We start from the raw sequence: 23,780 nt of genomic DNA, 5'->3' as shown, positions 1-23,780 counted from the left end.
AATGGATCAAATCCAAAAAAACGTCTCTTCCAGTAGAGTTCCGGTGTGATCACACACACACGACCAGGTTCAAAGTCTCGTGGTACATTTCACCACCAAATAACCTGCATTAAGCTGCCAAGATAGAGATGGAGCTTTGCTTTGGCATTTGAGATGAAACAAAGTGGAAATACTGTATGTGTGACTGACAGGATGTTGGGATTTTGCCCTTTTGCAAGAGCTTTCCTGATTGGCCGAATGATTCTCAAAGAGGTTATATAGAGAATGTGATGAGCGCAGGTACTGCACTAGATCCTGACAGTGCCTGAGAATAAAGACCGACTCGTGCCACCGACTTATCAAAACACTATTTTTATTAGTTGAAAAGAAACTTCAGCACTGTAGCTATAATGAATAAAAGATCAAATACGTGATTATATCTGGTCTGGTGATTATATCTCATCTTTACTGCTCCGTTATACTGCACAATGATCCAAAATATTGAATGTGAAATGTCACCAAGACTAACGACTCTATATCCAGTTAACTGTGAACATTTTCTGGTCATGATGGATGTGTTTATAGTGTGGCAAATGACCTTGACAACAGATGGTGATTATACTTCCACTCTATTTTTTTTTCCTGTTTCTCTGCAGCCCTCTCCCAGGCCAACAACACTGAGCAATTAACAGAAATACAGAGTGAGCTTCAGAGGGATAGTGCCATGTAAAGAACAAGACACAGGCGTCAAAGACTTCAGTATTTAAAGGCTTAATCAGATGTGAGCTCCCCCTTTTCACATGTCATATACTCTACTGTCTTTAATCAAGCAGATTAGACAATAGAGACATACTTTGTGTTATACTAAGTGGATCAAACGGCTATGCATTGGCGGCTTACACTTTCATATATGTAATGTATGCATGTTAGTTCTCTGTACTCTTTCTTATAAGGCAGATCCCAATGTAATAAGCATGATTTAAGATCTGAATCACTGCCCACCTCTCAGATATTTTCCACTGATTATTGTCAGTCTAACGTTGAGCTAATAGATAAAGGTTTTGCTAATTGAAATAACACCTGAGCCAATTAGTGCTTTGTAGGCAGGATGAATAATAGGAACGTCATCATCTCATGTCGAATTAAGCAAAAAGGTGCCAGAAAAATGGAAAAATGACCTAACCAAGTAGTTTTTGTACCTATAACTAACCAAACTTTTACCATAGCTGTGTCAGATCAGAAAGTGCTTTTATTTTTTGCAGCTTTGATTTGTAATGGTTTTGGAAGGCACTGATAACCTGCCAAAAGGAGCATCATATCAGGCTAAACTATAGCTGAATAGCTCACTAGAAATTCACTCACTCACTGTGGTCATAGACTGTATATAAAGATGGACGTATCGAGGTGTAACATCACCCACTGGTTTGCACTGGAGCCAGTTTAAAGCCCAGAGTTGCTACTTTGGACCGAAGCAAACACTAGCTTACTGGGAATACCAGCTAACGTTAGCTACATTAGCTAGATCGTGCTAACAGGGCAGGTATCATAATAAAGTAACATTAAACCTAACAAAATATTACACAACAGCATCCTCAGATGCTCCTTGACCACAAACACAGAAGAACTGTCTGTAGAAAAATTATTCCTTAAACAGAAGCTCCAAAAGTTCAACTCAGTGCAAGTCCTGGAGCTAAGGAGAGCAGCAGGCGAGCGAACTGTCAATCACAGCTGTCAATCAACGCCTACACAGCAGATATCAAAGCTACCATAAGTCATAAATCTTATACAGAGCAATAATTTCCAAGATTAATCAATTGGAGGCAGGGATTCCTTGCAGCCAGCATCTAATAGCCGTCAGTAGTGTTGCACTTTAAGGTATTTCCACATTGGCTTCAGCCTTAAGCTATGGTAGCTGCCGCTTGTTCAGAGCACTAAAGGTTTTCTAAAACTATAACACACTGCAAATGAGGTCGTACAGTTTCATTTTAAGTTAAACCACAGTCATGTTTACCAGATAATCTCTTACATTTCCTCCCCTTATTTTATACAACAAGAACAGTTGTGACAGTAGCAAAGACAATGCTGCTTTACTGTGCTCTTGGAAACACTATAATTAAAATAGAGCGGCTAAAAGTGTTCAACATAAATGGGGGAAGATGAAATAAAGTCTTTAATATGTGTGCTTTTAACTCATGCACATAATTTAAGGGGGTCAGTAAATTTCATTCTAAATTACAAAGATGTCACAAAAACAATGGAAAATATCAAAGGCAGCTGCAGGATTTTGTGATATGAATCTCATTTTCTACCCTTTTTTCTTTATAATATTCCTGATATGCCTCATTTACTCATTAAATATTAATTGCTCATTATTATAGGTCAGTCTTTATCGTGTTAATCCTCACACATCATGGAACATTATTCCCCATCACTGCAGTTATCTTTAAATTTAGTGTTCTGTCTGTGTCGCAAACTGTGAATACAAACTATCTACAGCTCACTACAAGGTTTAATTACTCATTTGGAAGTTCAGGGCTGACCTGGTTGATTGGAGATCTTTTCCAAATAATTCTGTGATGTTTTAATGAATTTTGATTTATTATGTTGGTCCGGTTTCCCCAGTTCACATCACACAGTCTATAACTTGCTGAAAAACGACTGAAGAAGACGGCGTAACTAGTTCAGACATTAGATATTTGTCACTGACGGTAAATTGGAACTTGGATCTACTGTAGTGCTCAGCCAATTTGCCAATAACACTGTAATTAGTTTCCTGTGTGCCACAAGTTCAAACACAAAGTCTTTCAAACAGTAATTCACAGGCCTCATTGGATAAAATGCATCAAACAACAGAGTCGATTACTTAACAGTGTGTTTATGAGGTACAAGGTGTTCTAGACACTGATGCCAGCTAAAGAAAATAAATAAAAACAAATATAAATTAATACATGTTCACTCTTTTGGGGGAACAATTATACAGTTGCTAGGCAACTAATGAACAGGACAGGATTTTTTTTGGGAGGGAAAATTTAATTTAATACAACACCCCAGAAAAACATAAGACATTCATTTTAATTCATACTGCACTCACAGATAAATACTTTTAAGCAAGAGTTCAATCATCCGGCAGAGTTTCTGATTATGAATAAGGAAAAGGGCTTCATTATTTGGAGCACAAAGACTGAGAGCAGGCAAAACATCCACCCACCCACTGGCCTGTGTGTAGGTCGGTGTTAGTAAACACAAAACAAAAGGCTTTTCACTCCAATAAAAATGCCTTAAAATATAGAGCAGGGAAACTGCTGCATATACATAGTTGAAGGTTACAGAGCAGCAGGCCTGACTTCATGGTTATTACCAGCACTTGAAGAAATATTCTGCAAGTGGGGACCAAACCTCAACTACTGATGTTGTCTAAACGACCACCTCATAGGGTTGTAAACCAATACATTTTTCTGATAGGAAAAGAATCCAGTTTTTTGCAGTAGTATTTCCCATTTGCCAGAATGTAAACTGGCAAATTGGCAAGCTGAATTAAGGGACCGTCTAAAAAATGGAAAATGGTGTTTTTTCAAATTTTTGTCAATAGCATCCTAATTTTTTCAGTGGCCCTTCATACCAACTTTATTTACATGTGAAACTCCTCCCATCCTATACACAACCTCCATTTATTTTAAATTATGCAATTTGGCCCAGTGAGTTACTACAGTACTTTTGTCAATAATTTCCGTATTTTTTTATCACAGACACTTGAGAACCAGTTTACATTCACGTGGGTCTCCTTCCGTTATATAAACATCCTTCCATTATATGCAATGTCTCAAATTTCAAGCATATTTACAGATGTAGAAAAGATCAAATAGGTGGAGTGGTATCGATATATCTGATTAAAGTCTTCAGTAAGAAATGATCTAGAAGTCCATTTTGTGCTTTAAGTAATACCATTATTGGGTGTATTGATCGACTACCAAATTCTAATCTGTCAGAATTTATCACTGACCTATCACATGCTTTTCATGTTGTTTCCTCTGAATGGAAATGCTGCTATTTAATGGGTGATTTTAATATCAACACCACTAACTCCAAGGATAATAATCAAATTAACAGATTTTATTGATACTTTATTCTCTCATTCTTGTCAATATACAGTATGTTGTTGATCACTGTCCAATTTTTTTAATAGCCTCAAATAAAAGTTTAAATTTTGAACAAACATTTTACAATGCAACATCCAAATATAAAATAATTGATGATGAAACAAATACTTTAAATTTCTGACAGATGATCTCTCAACATTAGTGGACAAATATCCTTCAATCTGATGATCCTCAAAAGGCTTTCACCTTTTTTTTCTGATATTACCTCCCAATGATACAAGGATTCTTCCCCGTACATGTTTTCCCTTAACCTCACTGTCTATCAGCTAATCCCTGAATATCTCCCTAGTCCTACTCCATTTAATTTTGCTCAATTTAAAAATTACCAAAACAAATTAAATAATGTTATCAAAAGATCTCAGAAACACAACTTAAATAACAAATTGTCCAAATATAAAAATAATATGGCTTATCTTTGGCAAACCATTAACTTTATTATTAACAAAAACAAAAAATCCACCAAACTACCATCACAATTTAAGACAAGAAAAGTCAAGAAATTGCCTGTGAATTCAATCATTTCTTTTCTGAAATAGGAGACAACTTGGCTTTTAAGATTCCACCTAGTAGAAATGATCCTTTAAAAAGTTTATGAATTCTCCTGTACTAGAAGATTTTCAATTTTCTCACGGAAGCTACAGAAGCTCAGGAAGAGGTCCAGAAGGTCCTGTACAATCTAAAAGATTCATCTCCTGGTTTTGACATATCCCATCAGTTCAGGATGTAATACTAAAGCCCTTAACTCACATTCTTAATGTTGGTGTTGTACCTGCTGAATTATAAATAAAAAAAATCATTCAGGTGTACAAAGATAATTACCCAGCTATTTTCAATCATTACCAACTGACTGTAATGGCAAAAGTGTTGGAAAAACTTATTTATCAAAGATTGTTGAATCATCTGGATGGGCATAACGTTTCACATACACATTAATATGGGTTTAGAAAGAACCAGTCTTCCTCCAGCTCGAGATAGAAAGGAAAGCACTATTGGAATCTTCTTAGATATAACTAAAGCTTTCGATACTGTAAGTTATCCCATTCTTCATAAACTTTCCCATCTTGGAGTAAAAAAATCTGCATTTCTGGTTTTCTATCACTTGTGGTGTACCTCAAGGATCTGTCCTTGGGCCATTATTGTTTTTAATTTAAATTAATGATTTGTGTAATGTTTCTGACAAACTGTCTAAGTTATTATTTGTTGATGACACAACTGTTTTTAATTCACATAAAGACCCTGACGAAATAGCTTAAGTATTAAATCAAGAACTCATTGAGATAAGTAATTTGTTTAACTTTAACAAATTACAATATTAAGAAAACATGTTATGTCGTCTTTGGTATTCAGCCATGGAATGACCAGTCTTTAAAAATAAAAATTAATAACACTATTATTGATAGAGTGCAGTCTACATGATTTCTGGGTGTACAACTTGATGAGTCTCTACCTTGGGAAAAAACAGATTTGCACAGTCACAATTAAAATTGCAAAAAGTGTTGGTATTTTGGGAAAAGTCCAACCTATGATAAACACTGAGGTTGACACTCTTTTATACTATTCTTTGGTTTATCCATACATATGTATATTGTATATTACCGTAAGTCAGTCTGGGCGATTGCTCATCCCTCTAAACTTGCCTCTATTTTTCATGTTCAGAAACAAACATTAAGAATCATCAACTGTGTACTTCAAACTCATCATCTCAACTATTGTTTATCAGTCAGGCATCCTCAGTGTTTATCAAGTCAGCCAACTACAGATCACTTTATTTGTATATAGTTCTTTGAACAGGACCCTTCCCTCATATTTTCATGAACTGTATTCCTACAATCATAAATTCCACAATTATTCCACCGAATATAACTATAAACTCAGGCCTCCTGTCTGTTGAACATCTTGTTTGGATTAATTTACAGAGACTCAGTGACATAGAACACTCTGCCACCTCATATTTTAAACTTAGCACCTGCACAATTTAAGAAAGCTGTTAAGGCTTTGTTTTTAATTAGTCATTTTAATTGTATTTAATTACTTTGTGTACTTGGATATATGCATGTCTGCAAGTGTTTTCAATCTTCTCTTTTGCCTTTTTTCCTCTTTTCTTTCTTCTCTCTTTTTCCCATCCTTTTAATATTTTTTTCTCCTTCTCTAATGGATTAAGGTATGCACTGGGGAGTGCCCTGATCAAGCCTCTCTGTGGGGTTTTTGCACCTCTCCATCACATTTGCTGTTGTTAATGTATGTATCAATTTGTATCTTTTGCATATATGTAAACAAATAAAAATCCAAACCCATACATACTTTATTCCTTTTTTGAAGGTAGGGATCATGCTTGACTGAATGCTTGACCCCTACAATTAGGGGATCTGGTGGATCTGTTATGCTGTGGGGGGCATTATGCTGGCATGGTTTGGGTTCATTTGTCCACTTAGAGGGAAGGGTCACTGCAAACCAATACAAAGTTGTTCTGAGTGATCACCTTTATCCTATGATGAAACATTTCTATTCCGACAGGAGTGGTCTCTTCCATTTTTAGTTCTCAAAGCCAGCTTAAATAACATTGTGCCAGTGCAGTGTGTTAATATTAGTATTATTCAATAGTTAATTCATATCCTCTTCATATTTGCAGTGGATCACACTTCTCAAGCAAGTAGCGGAATCAGTTTAACTGTGAGGTGGGAGAGAGAGACAGAGAGAAGTCTGGGAAGTATAGCTTACTGAAGCTGGTAATGAGCCAAAAGCAAAATCATCCTAATACCATCCTTTATACAATGTTTGAGCAGACACTTTGATGAGTCATAGCAGACTCATTTTCATCCATTTATCTTTCACACTTCATAAAAAATGTCCAAATATTCCTCTTCCAATAATATAGTGCAATACTTTGATCTGATCCAAGAGAACCTGTTGAAGAGACCAGAGTCAGGGGCCTGTTCTCATCAATTACTCGCATTTTACGCAACAGTGACCTTAATGCAACAAGGTCAAGCAAAAATACCAACTGTAATTATGTGAAAATTGAGTCAAAGGCGCAGACAAGAGGGGATATAAAAACTGAGTCGAGTTTTACGAGAGAGAATATGAGAAAGGGAGGAGAGACGGAAAGAGAGAGAAATCATATGAGACAACACGGTCAGGAGAGAAGGCCAGAGACTATTTTAGATGAAGGTCTCTCCATTCATCTCTCTTCATTCTCGCCAATGGTAACACAAGAAGAATCATGCAGGTCAGGACCGTTGTAGGCCGTGCGCTGTCTACAAGCTCATTTTCTAGATGTCTGTATGCAGTTTCCTTACAAAGTATCCACAGCGGCACAGTTAGAGTGGTGAGGACAGACGTTTTTAATGGGTATGCCATTTTAAGATAGGACTTTGACACAAAGAGAATGATTTGTTCAGTGGCGCCATTGAACAAACAGTCCTTGACTTTGCCCCAGTTAGTCTGAAAGCGTCACTACAAGGGCTTTAGTTGTCAGTAAATGGCCACATTTGCAGCAGTTTCTTTTGTTATAAATTTTAGTGCATTTGGCAAGTAGAGGTAAAAAAAAAAAAACCCATGTCTGCAAGGGCATCTATAAAATCAGGCCATGACAGGTCTGTAATGGTTTTTACGGTCATGATGACTCATAGCTAAAATATGTCTGTGTCTGTATCTGCCCATACAATAAAAAATGCTTGCCATGCGGCTGTTTATGATTCCTAGCCAATATTTCCATGTTTAGCTGACGTATCTGAACAGCGTACCTAATTCTTTAGTACCTAAATCTTTAATCATTTGTCTGAACTTCCCCCCTTTAATAGACCTTTTTCACAGCAAACATTTTGACATGTCATTGCAGGTGAAGCACAGATGTAATTAATAACATTAATAACAGATGCATTTGATTTAGATGAGCCCTGTGCCTTGTCACTTACTGTCTGACTGCTACATAGCCATCTTAAATGGCTGCACCTGTGCTTGTCCTGCTATAATAAGTCAAAATGCCTGCTCTGAAAAAGGTCTATACATGTAGATCTGATACAAACATATCTACAAATACATTTAAAATGATTATGTATAACAAATCTCTCTCTGGATGGTCATCAACAATAAATATTCAGACTTTTTTTCAGATTAAAAGGAAAAGATATTTGCTCTTTTTTACTTAAACTTGCAGTAATTGATTTTTTTGGCCACTTGGCAGCAACAGTAACAAGCTGTCAAGGTAACACTGACATATTATTATTTTAAGTTGAATCATCAGCAAACACTTGCTTATTTATATCCAGCAGAAACAGGGCAACATTAACTTTCATTTGGAGTAGTGTTTCTGGCCACCTAAGTCCAATATTCAGTCTCCTTTTAGCTCTGTTTTGGTTTCCAGCAACACCTGGTTAGCTAACTTTTTTCTGTCTGCTGGTTGGTGCTGAGCAGGTAGTGTACAATGAGTTTATTAGAGCTTCTCCACTGAAAAACAGCTGCATGCTATAGCAGAAAGCGACCCTGGTGAGAGCGGTCAGAGTGAACCAAAACAGTAAAGTTGTGGACTGCAAAACCAAAACAAAGAGCTGAAAAGCACTAAAACATTATGAGGGGCAGAGAAGAACTGCAGAGTCAGGAGATAGTAATCTTTGGGTTCATCACTATAAGCATTGTTAACATAAAAATATCAATATGTTAATATATAACATTATATAACATACCAGAGTCACCCTTTTGGTTCTAACTTATTAACTTGGTGAGGTCCAGTGATCATCAGGCATTGCAAAGGTACAATGCTTCATTAAACTGAATTACGGGAGCTGGTTTTTGTTACTCTGACTTATTTATCCTTCTATGCACCTGTCTGTATGCAGCTGACTTTTCTTGTTTCTAAGTAACATTAACCTGCCCAGGATTGAGGATGAAAACTGGTAAATCTGGTGTATTTGCATGGTAATGCTGTCAATGTGTATTAGTCCTGATAAAGTAAAGTCCAGCTGAATGCTGAATGACCATCAGTGAAACAACAAATAAAGCATGAAATGATGCGGCTGTGTAAAACTTATATAACTGCAGGCTAAAACTGTATAAAATGTTAATTCATCACCTGCATATTACTTGCAGTACATTTTTCTGCAGCCTCTCTGAGAGTGAAAAAGGCTTTAGATGATGCAGAATCTTAAGCAGATAAGAAAACACAGTGCCTAGTGGAGTGGATGATACTGTCGCTTGTTGCTGAGAGTTAGAAAGCCTGAGCACCTTTCCCACCTTTTACCCAGTTTCTTCTGGCTCAGCTGTGAACAACAACATATCCACTGAGGCCTGCTGCTAATGTGACAGCCACTATAATCAGCCTGGATCTATTTTCCTTTACTAAAGACAAATTAGACATGAGGCCTTTTATCGCCATTTAGCCTTTTCTGATAGAAGAAAAGCTTAGATAGAGAGTGATTTACATGCCACATAACTTTTTAATTCACAGAGCATTTTCCCTCTAAGTCGATCTATGCGTACACCATCTGTAATTAGATGCCAGTCATAATGATGGGAATCTTTGTAGTGGTGTTTGAATTAGATTAAGGTACTGTGTGTGATTTCAATCTCCAAATAGCCTGGTGTAGGCGAACGTCGTTAGGCCTGCTTATGAAGCCCTCAGCCACTCCATTAAGTTGTTTTCTAATTAATTTCAGAGTGTGTGTTGGGTGTGTAAATATCATGGAGAGACGAAAGTTAGTTGGCCGACTCCGCAGCTACTGAAGTTAATGTCAAACTGCCTCCACATGTCGGAAAAAATAAGTGGCACAAAATAAAAATCCATCCTGTTTTTCTTCAGCTGCTAGAAATGAGAGAATAACACATACATCTTTTTTTCGACCTTAGGGGAAAGATTTTTTAATTTTTTTTTTTTTTTTCTGATGTGTAGAAGCAGCTTGGAAACACACACATATACAGTATCTGACCCTTTCTGAGTTCACCATGCTCTGGTGATGATCCACAGTAATTTTCATGCTATACTTCTACCAGGAGAGATGTTGAACTACTTTACATAACGGCGCAGCTTTTCTCATCCATCAGCATGAACACACTGCTCATTACTGCCCTGCAAAGACAAACTGAAGTTAACGGAGTGGTAAAAAAGCATGAGTAGGGTTCACATATTTTACATTCCACCTTTAAACTTAAGATATTTTTACAAGAACAACAGATAAACTATGAAATTACATTTAAACTGCTACTCCTGGAGGGAAAGTGCTCACTGAGACACCCGTTTTAAAAAGCAGTGATGCACAGGTGGCTTGCATTTCTCATTATTTTGTGGTCGTCCGTCAGATAACTCGCCAAACAAGACAACATGACATTACATCAAGATATTTCCAGCCGTGCATTTGATGTCAGAAAATGATTTGGTGATCTGAAACATCTATGGAAAAGCATCAGGAATTTTGGTGCCAGTCCCTCAGAATCAAAGAGCGATGGGGCCGCCATTTCACACCGAAGTTCAAATGATCACGCGGGGAGAAATCAATCACAGAGGAAGCACAGATACCAATTTTCTCACTGACAGTAGCCTCAATAGACCAGGATGCAATGCAGCGACAGCTCATCTGTGCAGGTCTGTTGTCAGTCATGTGTGAAATATGCTCTTTTGGACGGCGTTATGTTATATTTGACATAAATTAATGGTATATAATACATTTTTGAGGTGTAAAAAGTAAAAAGAATAAATTTGCATGCGTTTTTATGAGTGATGACTAATTGAAATGAATTTTGGGAAAGCCTCCCCTTCTACCATATTCATGGATATTTTTGATTTGGATGTCTGCCTGCATATTTCGGGATCTTAATTAATGTCCTTAAGTGTGAATTTCACTCGGATTTTTATGGAGTTCCGTGCAGGATTTTGGATTATAAAACATCCTGTGTTCAAAAACTAAATGGGCTACAGAGAGCCAAACAACGCATAGACAAACTAAATCAGAACATGAACGTGACGGATGAATGTGCATTGGAAGCTGACATGCCTGGTTGTAATAAGTGGGCCAGATAACACAGGAGAACTCAGCGATGCTTCCTTCGCCAAATTCAAGAAAGAGCCGCTGTTGTTTTGAAGTCTGATTCAGAGAAACGATCCTTTACAGTTATATCATGATCCAAATAATGGGGCTTATATTAGTAGAAGAGTAATGGAATCTACAATGGTGCAAGCAGGAAGGATGACTGCCATGCATCAATGGACAGAAGCACATTAGAGAGAGCGCTTTGTGAACACAAGACATTTCATTCATTCATTCTTTTGGAGCTCATACATATAAGGGGAAAATGTATTTTAAATTCATTGCAGTGATATAATACAGCCTGTTCATGAAGAGTGAGCTCAAGAAATACAGTTTGTATCAGGATACTTTGGAAGCAACATTTTGGTCTTTCAAAAAGATTTTTTTTTTTTATATTTTATGAATCGGGGCAAATTCAGACAGTATTTTAGCCAAATCCCCCATACATTGTATATTAAAACTTGTATGATGAAATAAATTCAACTCAAGGCTCACTTACTAGCTTTTTATGGAGCTTACAACCACATCTAATGGTCTTTATCAGCAATGGAACTGGTTCAGGTGTTAGCACTTGACAGCACTTGACCTCTGTGAAGAGCACCCAATATGCAAAAAAAAAAAAAGGTCATGTAATGACACCTGATGAAGACCATGAGTTAAGCTGAAAGCTCCAGAAATAAAATCTAGTAAGTGGGCTTTGTTTTGAAATTTGCCACAATCCCAAGGTCAAAAATAAACTCAAATTAATTAGCTTTGATGAAGTGCAGTTACATCAATGAGGAAACAAACCAACACAGGTGAGGATGCTGGCAATTACCTTGTCATTGGCAACTTCTAGCTAATGAACTAATTATCTTCTTGCCCCTTTGTGCAGCGTGTTTGATTTATGTTAGTAGAGGCATTAAGGTTTGTTTGCCTCTGCATCCATCAGTGTGCATAAGCTCTTTGGTGATTTGTCTTGAGCGGACAAACTACTTAACTCTGGAGATGAATGTGGGAGGCCAAAACAGGCTTTTAGACTGATTTATGCCAATTGAAATGTAACTGTTTTTGTCTAAAATTCCTGATGTGACTGCAACACATTTTCAACTGTTTCCTCTACATTCAATTAATGTAAACCACATGAATGTTCTGTTGCTTAAAATATATTTATGTTCAATAGGTCAAACATATCTTTTCAATGTTTACACTCCCTGCTTCATTCCTCAAGAAGACTCAATATTTCAGGTCTCTCTTATCCTAAATTTACACACAAATTTGTTTTCTGTAAACATTCATAAATGCCAAGTACTCAAGCCAAAGGACCTTCATGCAATTTACGGGCAAATTTATTCATATCCGTCTTGGCAAGTGAAACTAAATGTCAGCGAAAAGCACAAGGGAGATAGAAAAACAGTGACAATCAACATTAATTGTGGTTTCAATGTAAACACTTCAGTTTTCGAGTCCCTCTATTGTCCCACAATGTGTTCAACTCTTGATAAATGACCGACAGCACACCCTCATCTTCTACTGATCCCTGCTGGTTCACTGGAGAAATGACTTACAGAGACAAAATGATGTTTTACTCTGATGTGAAAATTCACATGTTAAACTCACCACTTAAAATGGTCTAATATTGTGTTTATTTGATGACAAATGTTGATGACTGGGAGCGAACTGCAGGTGTGTTTTCAAATTGTTAATTAATTAGTTTAACGTCAATTCGTGAGCATAGTTTAGACATTTTTGGCTGAAATTTCATAAACTTGTTATAAAGTTATAGATTTCAAAATTAATAGGGAGTGATGTATAGGCAGTATTTTATCTTCCGGTGGCCACTAGGATCTTTCATAAGAAAGAGATACAAGAATTAAAGAGTATTCTGTCAGGACGCAGGCTTCCTCAGGGCCATGTCTGTTTCAGTGCGGCTGCCTTAAGGGCCGGTTCAAAGGCTGAGCAAAGATAAAAGCCTGGAGAGTGGGAGAACAGAGGAGGGGAAAGGATATGATGATGTTTGTCATTGCTTGTTAAAAACAAACTGTTGAAGATCATTGAAGGTCCCATGCTTTCAAAACTCAGACCACAGGCCTTGAGCAAAACATGTGAATGAGGCACTCCTAATCAAAATGAGAGTCCTCACACCCCCATCTAGTTTCCCTCTCAGCTGGTGACTGATGTAGCACGGGTCCGCACAATCCATTACGAGGTGTCCTCAGGGTATTTTGCCATCTAGCTAGGGTCCTCAAAACAACATCTTCATAAATTTGTGCAATCATTGGAATGTCCTGGATACTTGAAAATGTTTTTTCATCTCTAGGCGAACTGTCCTCGGGGTTCAAAAAGAAGTGGACATGTCCACTCACTGCAGGAAGGAGCATCACTGGATGTCTGAACAATGGCACAAGCACAGCGGAGATGTTAGAGGTGCATATGACCCAGAATATGGGCAGCAACATTATATGGATTGTGGATAAGTGCTCTTCAAAAGTGCCATCCGAAATCAATGAAAAAGACTCTCAGGAACGTTAACTTGGTATGACTAAATATGTCAGTTGAAAGGCAATTCCTATTAATGTGTGGTCAAAGTAGAAAAAACCTGTCCTGTCAATCTTTATCAGCGTGAGATTCACTGGATATTCAAGCCGTGAAAATGCAAATGAGGATATTTCCTTTTCATTAAACGTTTGTAATTAATTTCTTAAACAACAGACTTCGTTCTCCACACATTCATTTCAATGGTCTGCAGAAGCATATCTTAGCCTTCCCAGAATTAGCACAATTAACCACCTCTGAATAACGATCACTGGGCCATTTGAGATTGCTTCTGGCCCTTTCCTCTCCATTTCAGTAACATTAGATCTAACTGCCTGACGATAGTGAGCTGGTATTTGTCCAATATATGAACACATGAATTATTGATACTCACTGCTATATCTGTTGCCACTTCCCTTGGGTACTCTCACTTCGTCACGATGTTAGATAATGAAAAGAGTTAAGAGATAGATTTGCAATTTCTCTCCAAAACGCCTGTCTCCAGCTGTCAAAAGTCTTTTTAAGAGTGCTGTCTGTCTCCTCTGCTGCCTCTTGTACTAACGAAGCAACGGCAAGTATCTAATGAAAAATGAAAATGGATACTTTTGTGATGGAAAATAATATTTTTTTCTGTAACAATCTGCAAAATGTTGACAGTCCATGTAGGAACAATCTATTCTATAGTATTGTGGCTCTAAATCCCTGATGCACATTGTTATTGTTATCTTCATACTTCAAAGAAACCGCCGCCTTTAGCGAGATTTTGACATTGAAGGAGCTTTGTGATGAATTCCAGCAGCCCTGGGAAAGCTCTCTTTACTTTTCACTGAGTAAACAACTGCACAGAATCTAAAATGGTTCAGGTGCCTTGCACTGTGGGTGACCCATTGGCCTGTGTGATGCAATAAGAGAAATACTGGTGGTCAGAGCTAAAGTTAAAAGAAGTAGGGTCCCAGATGTAAAAAGAGTCTTATATGTGATAAGTCTACTGTTTTCCAGAGGGTGGACAAAGTCATTGGGCCTCATGCAAGAATCATCGCTTTGACTTAAGTGTTATGAAGCTTTCATGCTTAAATATGTTACCAAATCAACTAAAATAAACCTGAGTTGCCTCAGGCTCTTTATGCTACTTTCTGTCCAGGACTGAGTTGAACCAGCTGTTAGTGCAACCATCACTAACTTTGTGTGTCAAGTTGTTTGTCACAACTAATTAGTTTCAAACTAGTAATTACCTAAATCAGACCATACCATTAAAAAAAAAAAGTTAACTGCCAATCTTTTGTGAATGTAGGTTTGACTTTATTTTATTTATATCTGCATATCTAGAGATATGTGTTTTAGAATTAGCATGAGAGGGAAATATCCAATGATGCTAAGCTAACTGACATTATTTGGTCATTTAGTCTAACGTTACTGGCAGAAAGTTTTGTAATCTGAGGTTTAGTGTGTTTTTTCTGTGAAATGCGAGGTGTCAGGTCACATAGGTCGACCGTATTCCATTTTTACTTCTTTTTATCTACATACAAATGTGATGATCCAAGGTATCATTAGTCGCCTGTCTGCACAAGTGATTGGCTGCTGTTGGGTTGATTAAAGTATATCTGTTGTGAGAAAAATAAAAGGCTTCTTTGACAGCTTTTTTTATAGTTTGAACAACCTAATGCAGCTCGACACAGCACCGCTCTCTGATCTTAGCTTTTGTTGTTATCTCTGTCATTCTCTCCACCTGTACAACACCTTATGCCCCCTTCTGTAGGGACTGAAACAGGTTGAGGAAAAGTGGATAAAGTTCACCAAAGTTGAGGCCAACGCTGACTGTATTATGCTCAATCGATGCAAACTGGTGTCAAGGAGGAGGTCTGTGAAGCATTTGAGTTAGGAAAGTACGAGGCACTTAAAGGCTTTCATTGTGACTGAGGTCAGTGCTATTAGCCTGTAGCCAATGAGGCAAGTAACCTTGGAGCAAACAATTTTGTCTCAGAGTGGATTTTGTGGGCGTGTGGCATGAAGAGGAGGTCAAGCACTTCTAAACTATCTGCTTGTATGCAGATCTATCAGCAGTGTAGGTTGTGTGTTATCAGCACTCCTCCCCACATTTTTAACTTTAACAGCTGCTATTAATTTGAATACATTCGTGTGATTTCAAATGAAGAGATCCAACCTTATAAAAATGTGCCCACATGTTTCTCAAAAATCTAATCCTAATTTATAATAATCATGCCTAAAATCTCCTCAATGACTCCCTCCACTTATCTCCAAATGCCTGTGAATTTGTAGCGCTTATGTCATTATGCCGTTATAAAGTGGAACATCAGTGCAAAATCTCTAGACATAAAAAGGGAAAGGACTCTCAATCTCATTTTACCCCGCTTCTATAGATCTGCTTCTGCAATCCTTTTCCATTCCTCCCCAAGGAACCTGGACCTTGATGGACTCAGACAAGCGTATCAAGCCACAGAGTGACACAATCTTTATTACATGCATTGCGACTCAGGGGGGGTATCCGTGGAGAGTATATGATAAGTTAATGGCAAGGAACTATGTTTGATATAGGTTGGCAGCTGTTGTTCAGTGTGTCTCCATCATGAAGTGAATCTACCACAAAACTGTTGCAATCAGTAGCCCCAGAGGACAGAAGGATCTGACCACTAGGCTTTTTAAATGCCTCTCTGTAGCCAGTTAGCTAGTTGAACATCAGGTTCCCATGGGGAGGCCATCTTGATGTGACCGAATTCCTGCAGGTTTTTTGTCCTTAGCAGACAGGGACACAGTACAGGCTAATTAAAACTAATAAAAGACAATAACTAAAAAGAACTGTGGTAAAAGAATAATAGCTGTGGTAAATTCTGTCGACTATCAAACCACTAACAAAAGCTTGAAGCTTACTCAATTTAATGACAAAGAAGGTTATTAGTTGAAATTAGTTTTCTATCTAAGTGCTTCAGGAACTTTAGTATGTGGCAGACACCAGAATGAAATAGGTGTTTTAACACTGTGGGTAATATTATAGTGATTTCAACAGGCTGAGCAACTAAAACACTGAAAAAGCACAATGGACAATATAATTACTGCTGTATACTATACTATACTACAGTATACTATGTATTTAGAGGTGTTTAGAATATTCAGCAAAACACCACAACTATATTGAGCTTCAAAGGTCATCCATGACCTTGGAAACATTGGTCTTTGGTCTATTTAGCAGCTGTTCTGGGGCTTTCAATCACATCACACAATCTTCCTCATCAGATAGAGTTTGCGCAAGTTTTCACAGAAATGTAGATGTTCAGATTTCTCTATGGACATCTGGTCCACGTTGGCTTAAAAGAGCAGTTGACCAAGCAATCCCAGCACAACGTCCATTTAGTAGCTGTTCTGGGGCACACAATCATCCTGAGCTGAGGAAGTTTTCATGGAAATGTTAGATGTTCAAATTTCTCTGAGGATATCTTGTCCAAACTGGCTTCAAAGATCAAGATTGGATGTTTATTCTTGACAGTTGTGAATAGCAGTTGACAAAACGATATCATCACAAGGTCCATTTAGTAGCTCTTTCAGGGCTTTAAATCACGTCACACAATCTTCCTCAGCAGATAGAGTTTGTAGATGTTCAAATTTCTCTAAGGACGTCTGGTCCACATTGGCTTAAGAGAAAGTTTTGCATGTTTATTCTTGACCTTGTAAACAGCAGTTGTCAAAACAATCTCATCACAACGTCCATTAAGTGGCTGTTCTGGAACTTTTAATCAAAGCTGCAAAACTGTTAACCAAGGTCAAGAGATAACTTTCAATCTCAACTGCATAAGATGAACAATCTACTGTAGGATGGACGAAAAGTCCCTAAAGTGCTCAGAAAAAACATTAACACCTACAGTTGCATGACAACTGGGAAAATTTGTGATGTTGTGATCAATATATCACAACAGCTACTATGGACCTTGTGAGGAGATTGTCAGTCACAAATCACAATCTAACAGAATTAAACACATAAAACAAAGATACAACAAGAGAGACAAAGACAAACACCACAATGTCATCCTAATGCTGACATGCTTAAAAGTAGCAAATTTATCACCAATTTTGTTAAAATATTTCAATGCGTCATCATACATTTAGACGTCAGTACTTCCATTTTACTCACTGACTACACAAAAAAAAAATCCTTTCATAAAATTAGTGCACTATTCGTTGGTTCTACCTGCTCCACAGTGACTAGTTGACTAATTGCCTTTAAATAGCAATCCCATTAGAGATTCTTACAATCCCACTTCAACACCCCATGAAAACCCAGCCAACAATGCACTCAACTGCACTTTCAAACATGCTCTCCCACATAGTGTTCCTTTTTGGGTTTCTTTGTTGTTCAATGTCAAAGTAGACTTTAAAAAAAGTCACTACATAACAACTGAATGTCATTTGGTGCAGATCCCCTGAAGACAAACCCTGTGGACAGTAGTAATACCCTCATTTAACTGACTTTTGTCAGGCGCTTGGAATTGCTGGCTTTCAAATCTCACTTTTTGGCCCCTATTTTGGAGCAAAAGGTCCCTGCTCAGCGTTATTCCAGGACACTTCTAATCCATTTACGTCTAAGCTTTATAGTCTCTTATTTGTATTCCAGTTTTAGAGTTAGTACCAACAGTTATACAAGCATTCTGGAGGCCTTTCTGATCTGTTTGTCTCTCATGAATACATAAATTATATGGAAAAAAAAACCATTTCAGCCTGTAAAGTGTTTTTGTTTGTTTGTTTTTGGTGCACTTTGGAGCAACTAAGAGTCATTAGGAAAGTCAATTTTACCACAAAGTTTCATGAAGGACATAACAAAAGCTGCAAACATCCCCACACTGTTTGAATAAAGTCTTACCTGTGGTCATTCTGGAGCCAACAAACAGCTGCCCAAACCTCCGGGACAACCTTGCCCTGTATATGGGAATACACACACTGTGGATACTAGTGTAGGCTGGAAAAAGATGTGTATTCTAATAATTGGTCAAAAACATGTAGCTCCAGTGAGAAGCCACACTGAGCCCCACGAGGTACGGAATAAGTCTTTGTGAAGGCCGATTCTAGCAATGTGTTTTTTTCGCTCTAAGAAAAGCCAATATCTGAAATCCTGTGTCCAGGTGGATGTTAGACTGAGTCTGGCCTTGGACATTTATTGCATGTTATATCAGCCCATTTTTTCTACCAGTCATCCCTGTCTACATCAAAAGAAGGCAGAAAATATCCCAAAAAACCTTAAGGGAAATGGTAGTACTAAGAAACAGCAGCTATAGAAGCCTAAACCTTCCTCCCACAGCACCACATGTCATTTATGTGAAACATGAAAATTATAGAAATGACTTACAATCTGTCACATCTCTTTGTCTCAACTTTACCTCCTCAAGATTATATTATATGCAGCTATTTTAGAAAAGCAGGACAGGTTTTTGGATGAAACATAATGCCATCCAGATTATGTTCTTTATCAACATATCAAACAAAAAGTCTAGAGGACAAATTGTTCCCTGTTGTTTTTTTTAGAGATACATTAATACTGTGCTGAGTTTGTGACAACTGAAGCATGATTAATGGTATTTATGGTTATGTTTACATAACTGAAACCACTTGGTTAAGGTTAGACACATTTCAGGGTCATGGCTTTTAAAGGTCTGGTTAATGTTCGGAAAGAAGAGTAATTGCAGAAACGGATGCTGACATCTGGTACGAAATGGGACTGATACTGTAGGACACAAACCTGGGAAGAAGCCATTTTCCAACACCCTTACTTTTTCCTATTCGCTTGGTGAATATATCACCACTTCCTGCGCTAGAACTGAAGTTGCCAGTACATGTACTTGTCATGTACATAATATAAATTTAGTTGCACTGAAATGTGATGTAACTCAAAGGAGATTCAAAGGAGAAAATTGAGCCATTCAGATACTGAAAAACTAGCTATAGTCCAGGGTCTTTAAGTGCTTTTCTAGAGCCCTCGTGTATCTTCAGTGTGACAGATTTCTCATTTTTTCTGGCCAAAAACCACTACTGGTGTAAAGTACATGGTATATGTTGACCTGCCATTTAGGTTTAGTTTTTTGATCAAGAGGATTGGTCCTGGTTGATATTTGCTTGTCTTGATTGCTGGATTTCACTGTTTTTTCCCAATAAAATGTCAAGAAATGTTCACAGAGTGGCCAAACTAAAGGCCCATTGAGTCATTTTTGACCGTATAATTTTCAAATATATTGGGTTTGACTGTTTCTCTTACTGTATTATAAGAATTATTTCAATAACACGTATGTTTTCTAGTTTCTCTTATATAAAAAAAACCTTTAACAGAGAGATTTTGTTGTTCTCTATAGTATGTGCTTTTTGGATAGCACCTTTAAATACTATACTCTTAATGGTAAAAGTACTTAGATAATGTGCTTGGTGTAATCACACCAAATATTGTGTCATACTTACTGTTAATGACACATCTTAAGATGTTTCTCCTTGACATTATCATTGTACTGTAACCTTGGTACTCTTGCAAATACCTTTTAGAGGGATTTCTTTATTTTCTCAAATCTTGACTAAGATGTTCAAGAGGATTTGCGGATGCTTTTTAAAATAGAAGTCCCCTTTAAGACCTCAGTGTCACTGCTCGGGAGCAGTGTTTGCTCTGAAAACCAGAGAACATGCCAGACAATTTAAATTAGAATCACTTCTCTTGACTAAACACCAAGCCAATCATTTGAATAGCACTCAGACAGACTACATATTTGATGAATGCCCTCCCTCCATTTTCATAATAAAATGGATTTATTGTGCTCAGAGAGGCACTTTGGATTGATTTGGGTGCTCTTTTTAATAGTCACATTCATTGAGGACAAATTCTCTATTAAATATTTAGGTTTTTCAAAGCCTTCTTGATGTGAAAAGAGGCTTTAATTAAACAAAAGGGGGGGGGGGACATTATAGACGTAAGCTGCCGTATCTCTTCAATGCTCACAGTCCTCTTGAGTTATCACAAACAAGCCAGTTGGGAGACGTTCAGTGGACTGCCTTAGTACGTACCACACATCAGAGGTGCTGAGGTGTGTTGGCCGGGCACATTTGAAAAGCTTGGAAAGGAATAAACAAATCTTATAACCAAATTTGAACCTGTCTTCCAATACAAGATGTACAGAAGCTCCTTGGAAAAACAAGTCTTTTGTTTGTTTTTTTATAGACAACAAACAGGAATCTCTCCATCCGCTCAATCAAGGATAACTTTAAATTTAAGTTAACGCTGCTGAACCACACATAACCCAACAGCTTCCAGTCCAATTAAGAAACACATTAATTACTCATTGCCATATCATTTACCCGGTCACCCTGCTACTCCATGTCTTGGCGAACGTCTTGTCACAAACAATTAAGCCAATAAAGATGGAAGTTAATTAAATTAAGGGCAGTGATGTCTCGTTTGTTGCAAAGTCATTACAATCACGCTGCCTGGTGGGTGGAGGTTATTGATGGCTGTCTTTTTTGGGGATAAATCAACCACAGTGAATGAATGAATCAATAAATCAATCAAGTTTGTCACATGTAATCACATTAGGTACAATCACAGTGAAATATAATCGCGCCTCTTCCTTCAATTTGTGCATTAAAAAGAGTTTAAATAGATATAAGGAGGAATAGGAATAGTAATAAATATATGTGTATGACTGGAGTGAGGGAGGGAGGCAGCAGTCTTAGGCAGTGACCTCATTTAGGATCCTTATGGCTTGAGGGTAGAAGCTTTTCCTGAGCCTCTCAGTGCTGGCCTGGTGTATCCGGTACCTTCTTCCCAACTGCAGCAGGGAGAAAAGGCTGTTATCCGGGTGGTTGGGATCCTTAATGATTCTCCTAGCCTTATTCTTGCAGTGCCTGGTGTAAATATCCTTTAGGCAAGGTGAGGCACCACCTATTGTATGTTCAGCTGAACAAACCACTCTTTGCAGGGCCTTGCGGTTCTGTTCAGTACTGTTTCCGTGCCAGGCAGTGATGCTCCATGTCAGGACGCTCTCGATGGGGCAGAAAATCCTCAGTATTTGAAGGGATACCCGGAATTTCTTCAAGCGTCTGAGGTGAAACAGTCTCTTTTTGCCATTCTCACCACTGAGTCAGTATGAAGCACCTAAGTCAGGCCCTAAGAGGCAGCTTCCATAATGTTACCGAGGTTAGATAGTGACAGGGCATTAAATGGTCTGATGTCTAAGTTTCCCTTATATGACATTATTGTAACTTCCATCTTGATTGTTTAACGCAATGTAATAAACGTAATATAGGAATAAGTTCTGGTTAATGAGTTTGAAAAAAGACCCATGTGTAACATCAGAAAAATTTCCAAATAGCTTAAACTCTAGCTATGCAAATACAAAGGGCTGGCCATTTTCATATAATCAGTGATACACGCATATTGAACCCACATATCAGTCGTACGCACATATTCTTAATTGAGGGCAGAGAAGGATTAATGAATGAATTACATGCTTTAGTGATCCCTGCTGAGAAATTCTGTTTTTGCTCGCCCCTCTCCGCAGGAAGGTCAGAGCGCAGGGTCAGCTGTAGAAAAAACACCCCGGGAGCTAAAACCGCTTCTTCATAAAGGACACTTGAGCAGAGAATGGATCCCCGCCAACATGTTAAAGCTTGACCCCCGGTTACATGTCTTGAACAATGGTCTCTCTCACCATGAAACCATCTCCAACCATCTCCAAGCGCCGAAGAGCTCTGGATCAGGAGAATATGACCTGAAATATTGTCTGCAGGCACTTCTAACTGAAAGAAAAACAAACTGAGACACTTGCCAAATGCAAGACAGAGCAGGAAATATGGTATATCTTTAAGCGTATAGGGAACTGATTTTAATGCTAAGGTTGGAAACGAACCTTCCTACAGTAAAATGTCACTCAGGCGTGTTGAAACGAGGCTTCCATCTCATTAAGGGAAGAAATGAACTCAGAGGAGTCTCAACAGCCTCCCCAGGGTTTTGGTTACCAGGCTTGTCCACAGGTTGCTCAGCAGCATCATGTTTCTGTGCTTCTGTCAGTGTCACCAGGCAAGGGAGCCCCATCTGCTGGGCGGGGGGTGGGGGTAGGGGGGGGGAGGGGGGAATAAGAAGAAGAGAAGAAATGGCACGCAGCTTTTCCAAACTCCACTTGGGTCTGACTCAGAAAAGCTGGTCTTGACACTGCCAGCATGCTGTGGAGAATGTATAATCAGCATCACATCCATCCCAGTCACTGCTTTTGCTCCCTGTCTCCTCCAAGACTGACTTTTAACATCTTTACCAATGCGCCAACACACACAACCCACCCATTCCTTATTTGTCATCTCTACTGTTGATCCAAAAAGCTTTTTCACAGCATTTTCTAATTTCTTTCTAATTGTCTTGTTGTGCATTTTATTTGATAATTATACGCTTGCTTTCCTTTTTCCTGTTTTGCCATAAACACCTTTGTATTTTGACACGGCAGGTGTTATTATTTAGCAGAAGGAATAGTCGCATTAATGAGTATGTTCCTGACTCTGAGCCTATCCTCTGTAGCCCAGCTCCCTCTAAGCGGGTGTTTTGCTAGTTTAGAAGAGTGTGTTCCCATGCTGTATAGTTCTTGGCAAAACCCCGCCTCAGGCCACAAAAAACTTTTTGTGGTATAGCTTTTCCTCTCTTCTCACAGTTCCTGCTCTCAAAGAGACTGCAAATACAGCCAAACCTGCAGGCCGAGGGGGAGCAAACTAAAAATTCAACCATATATGTGTTTATTGTGCTTAGAGAGCATGTGCTACTGGGTGCACTCTCCAAAGGAAAGCTCCTTTTTCGCACATGCCGCTCCTTTAAGGGAAACATTGCCACAGTGCATCTTTTCTCCAACTAGGGAGTAGGTGTGCTGCTTTCATCTCTGCAGAGAGCAGCGGTGCATATGCTCTGTCTCGCTTTGGGGGTTAGAAAACTATAGAGCAGCCCAGAACAATATAGAACAGCCCAGTATCCGAGGAATTATGTTCATATTGAACAATTCTGCAGGTTACAACTTTCCTAAAATGGCAACATCGTGTGTGTCCTCTTACAGGCCTGCAGTAACTCTAAGATCCTTCTGTAACATTAAAGCAGCTATAA

General features: G+C 38.2%; 1 protein-coding gene across 10 annotated transcripts in view; it reads right to left on the bottom strand.

Annotated features, from left to right (window-relative positions):
• Window positions 1–23,780, bottom strand: part of LOC121892291 (neural cell adhesion molecule 2-like) — a 434,533-nt gene that overhangs the window by 330,226 nt on the left and 80,527 nt on the right. For 2 of the 10 annotated variants that reach the window (XM_042405244.1, XM_042405246.1), the window contains exon 1: window positions 18,534–18,712. The exons of 7 other annotated variants lie outside the window; for them this stretch is intronic. Coding sequence is in view for 1 of the 3 variants with exons in the window: in XM_042405249.1 (XP_042261183.1) it covers window positions 18,534–18,589; window positions 22,354–22,364 (67 nt within the window). In the remaining 2 variants the exon portion in view is untranslated. Of the gene's footprint in view, window positions 1–18,533; window positions 18,713–22,353; window positions 22,442–22,551; window positions 22,737–23,780 lie in introns of those variants that run through there. One more of the 10 variants, XM_042405249.1, reaches the window with a different exon arrangement.

The sequence above is a fragment of the Thunnus maccoyii genome, chromosome 24 (assembly GCF_910596095.1).
Source record: "Thunnus maccoyii chromosome 24, fThuMac1.1, whole genome shotgun sequence".
Classification (NCBI taxonomy): Eukaryota; Metazoa; Chordata; class Actinopteri; order Scombriformes; family Scombridae; genus Thunnus; species Thunnus maccoyii.
The sequence above is the reverse complement of the archived record's forward strand: the minus strand, read 5'-3'. Positions and strand labels throughout refer to the sequence as shown.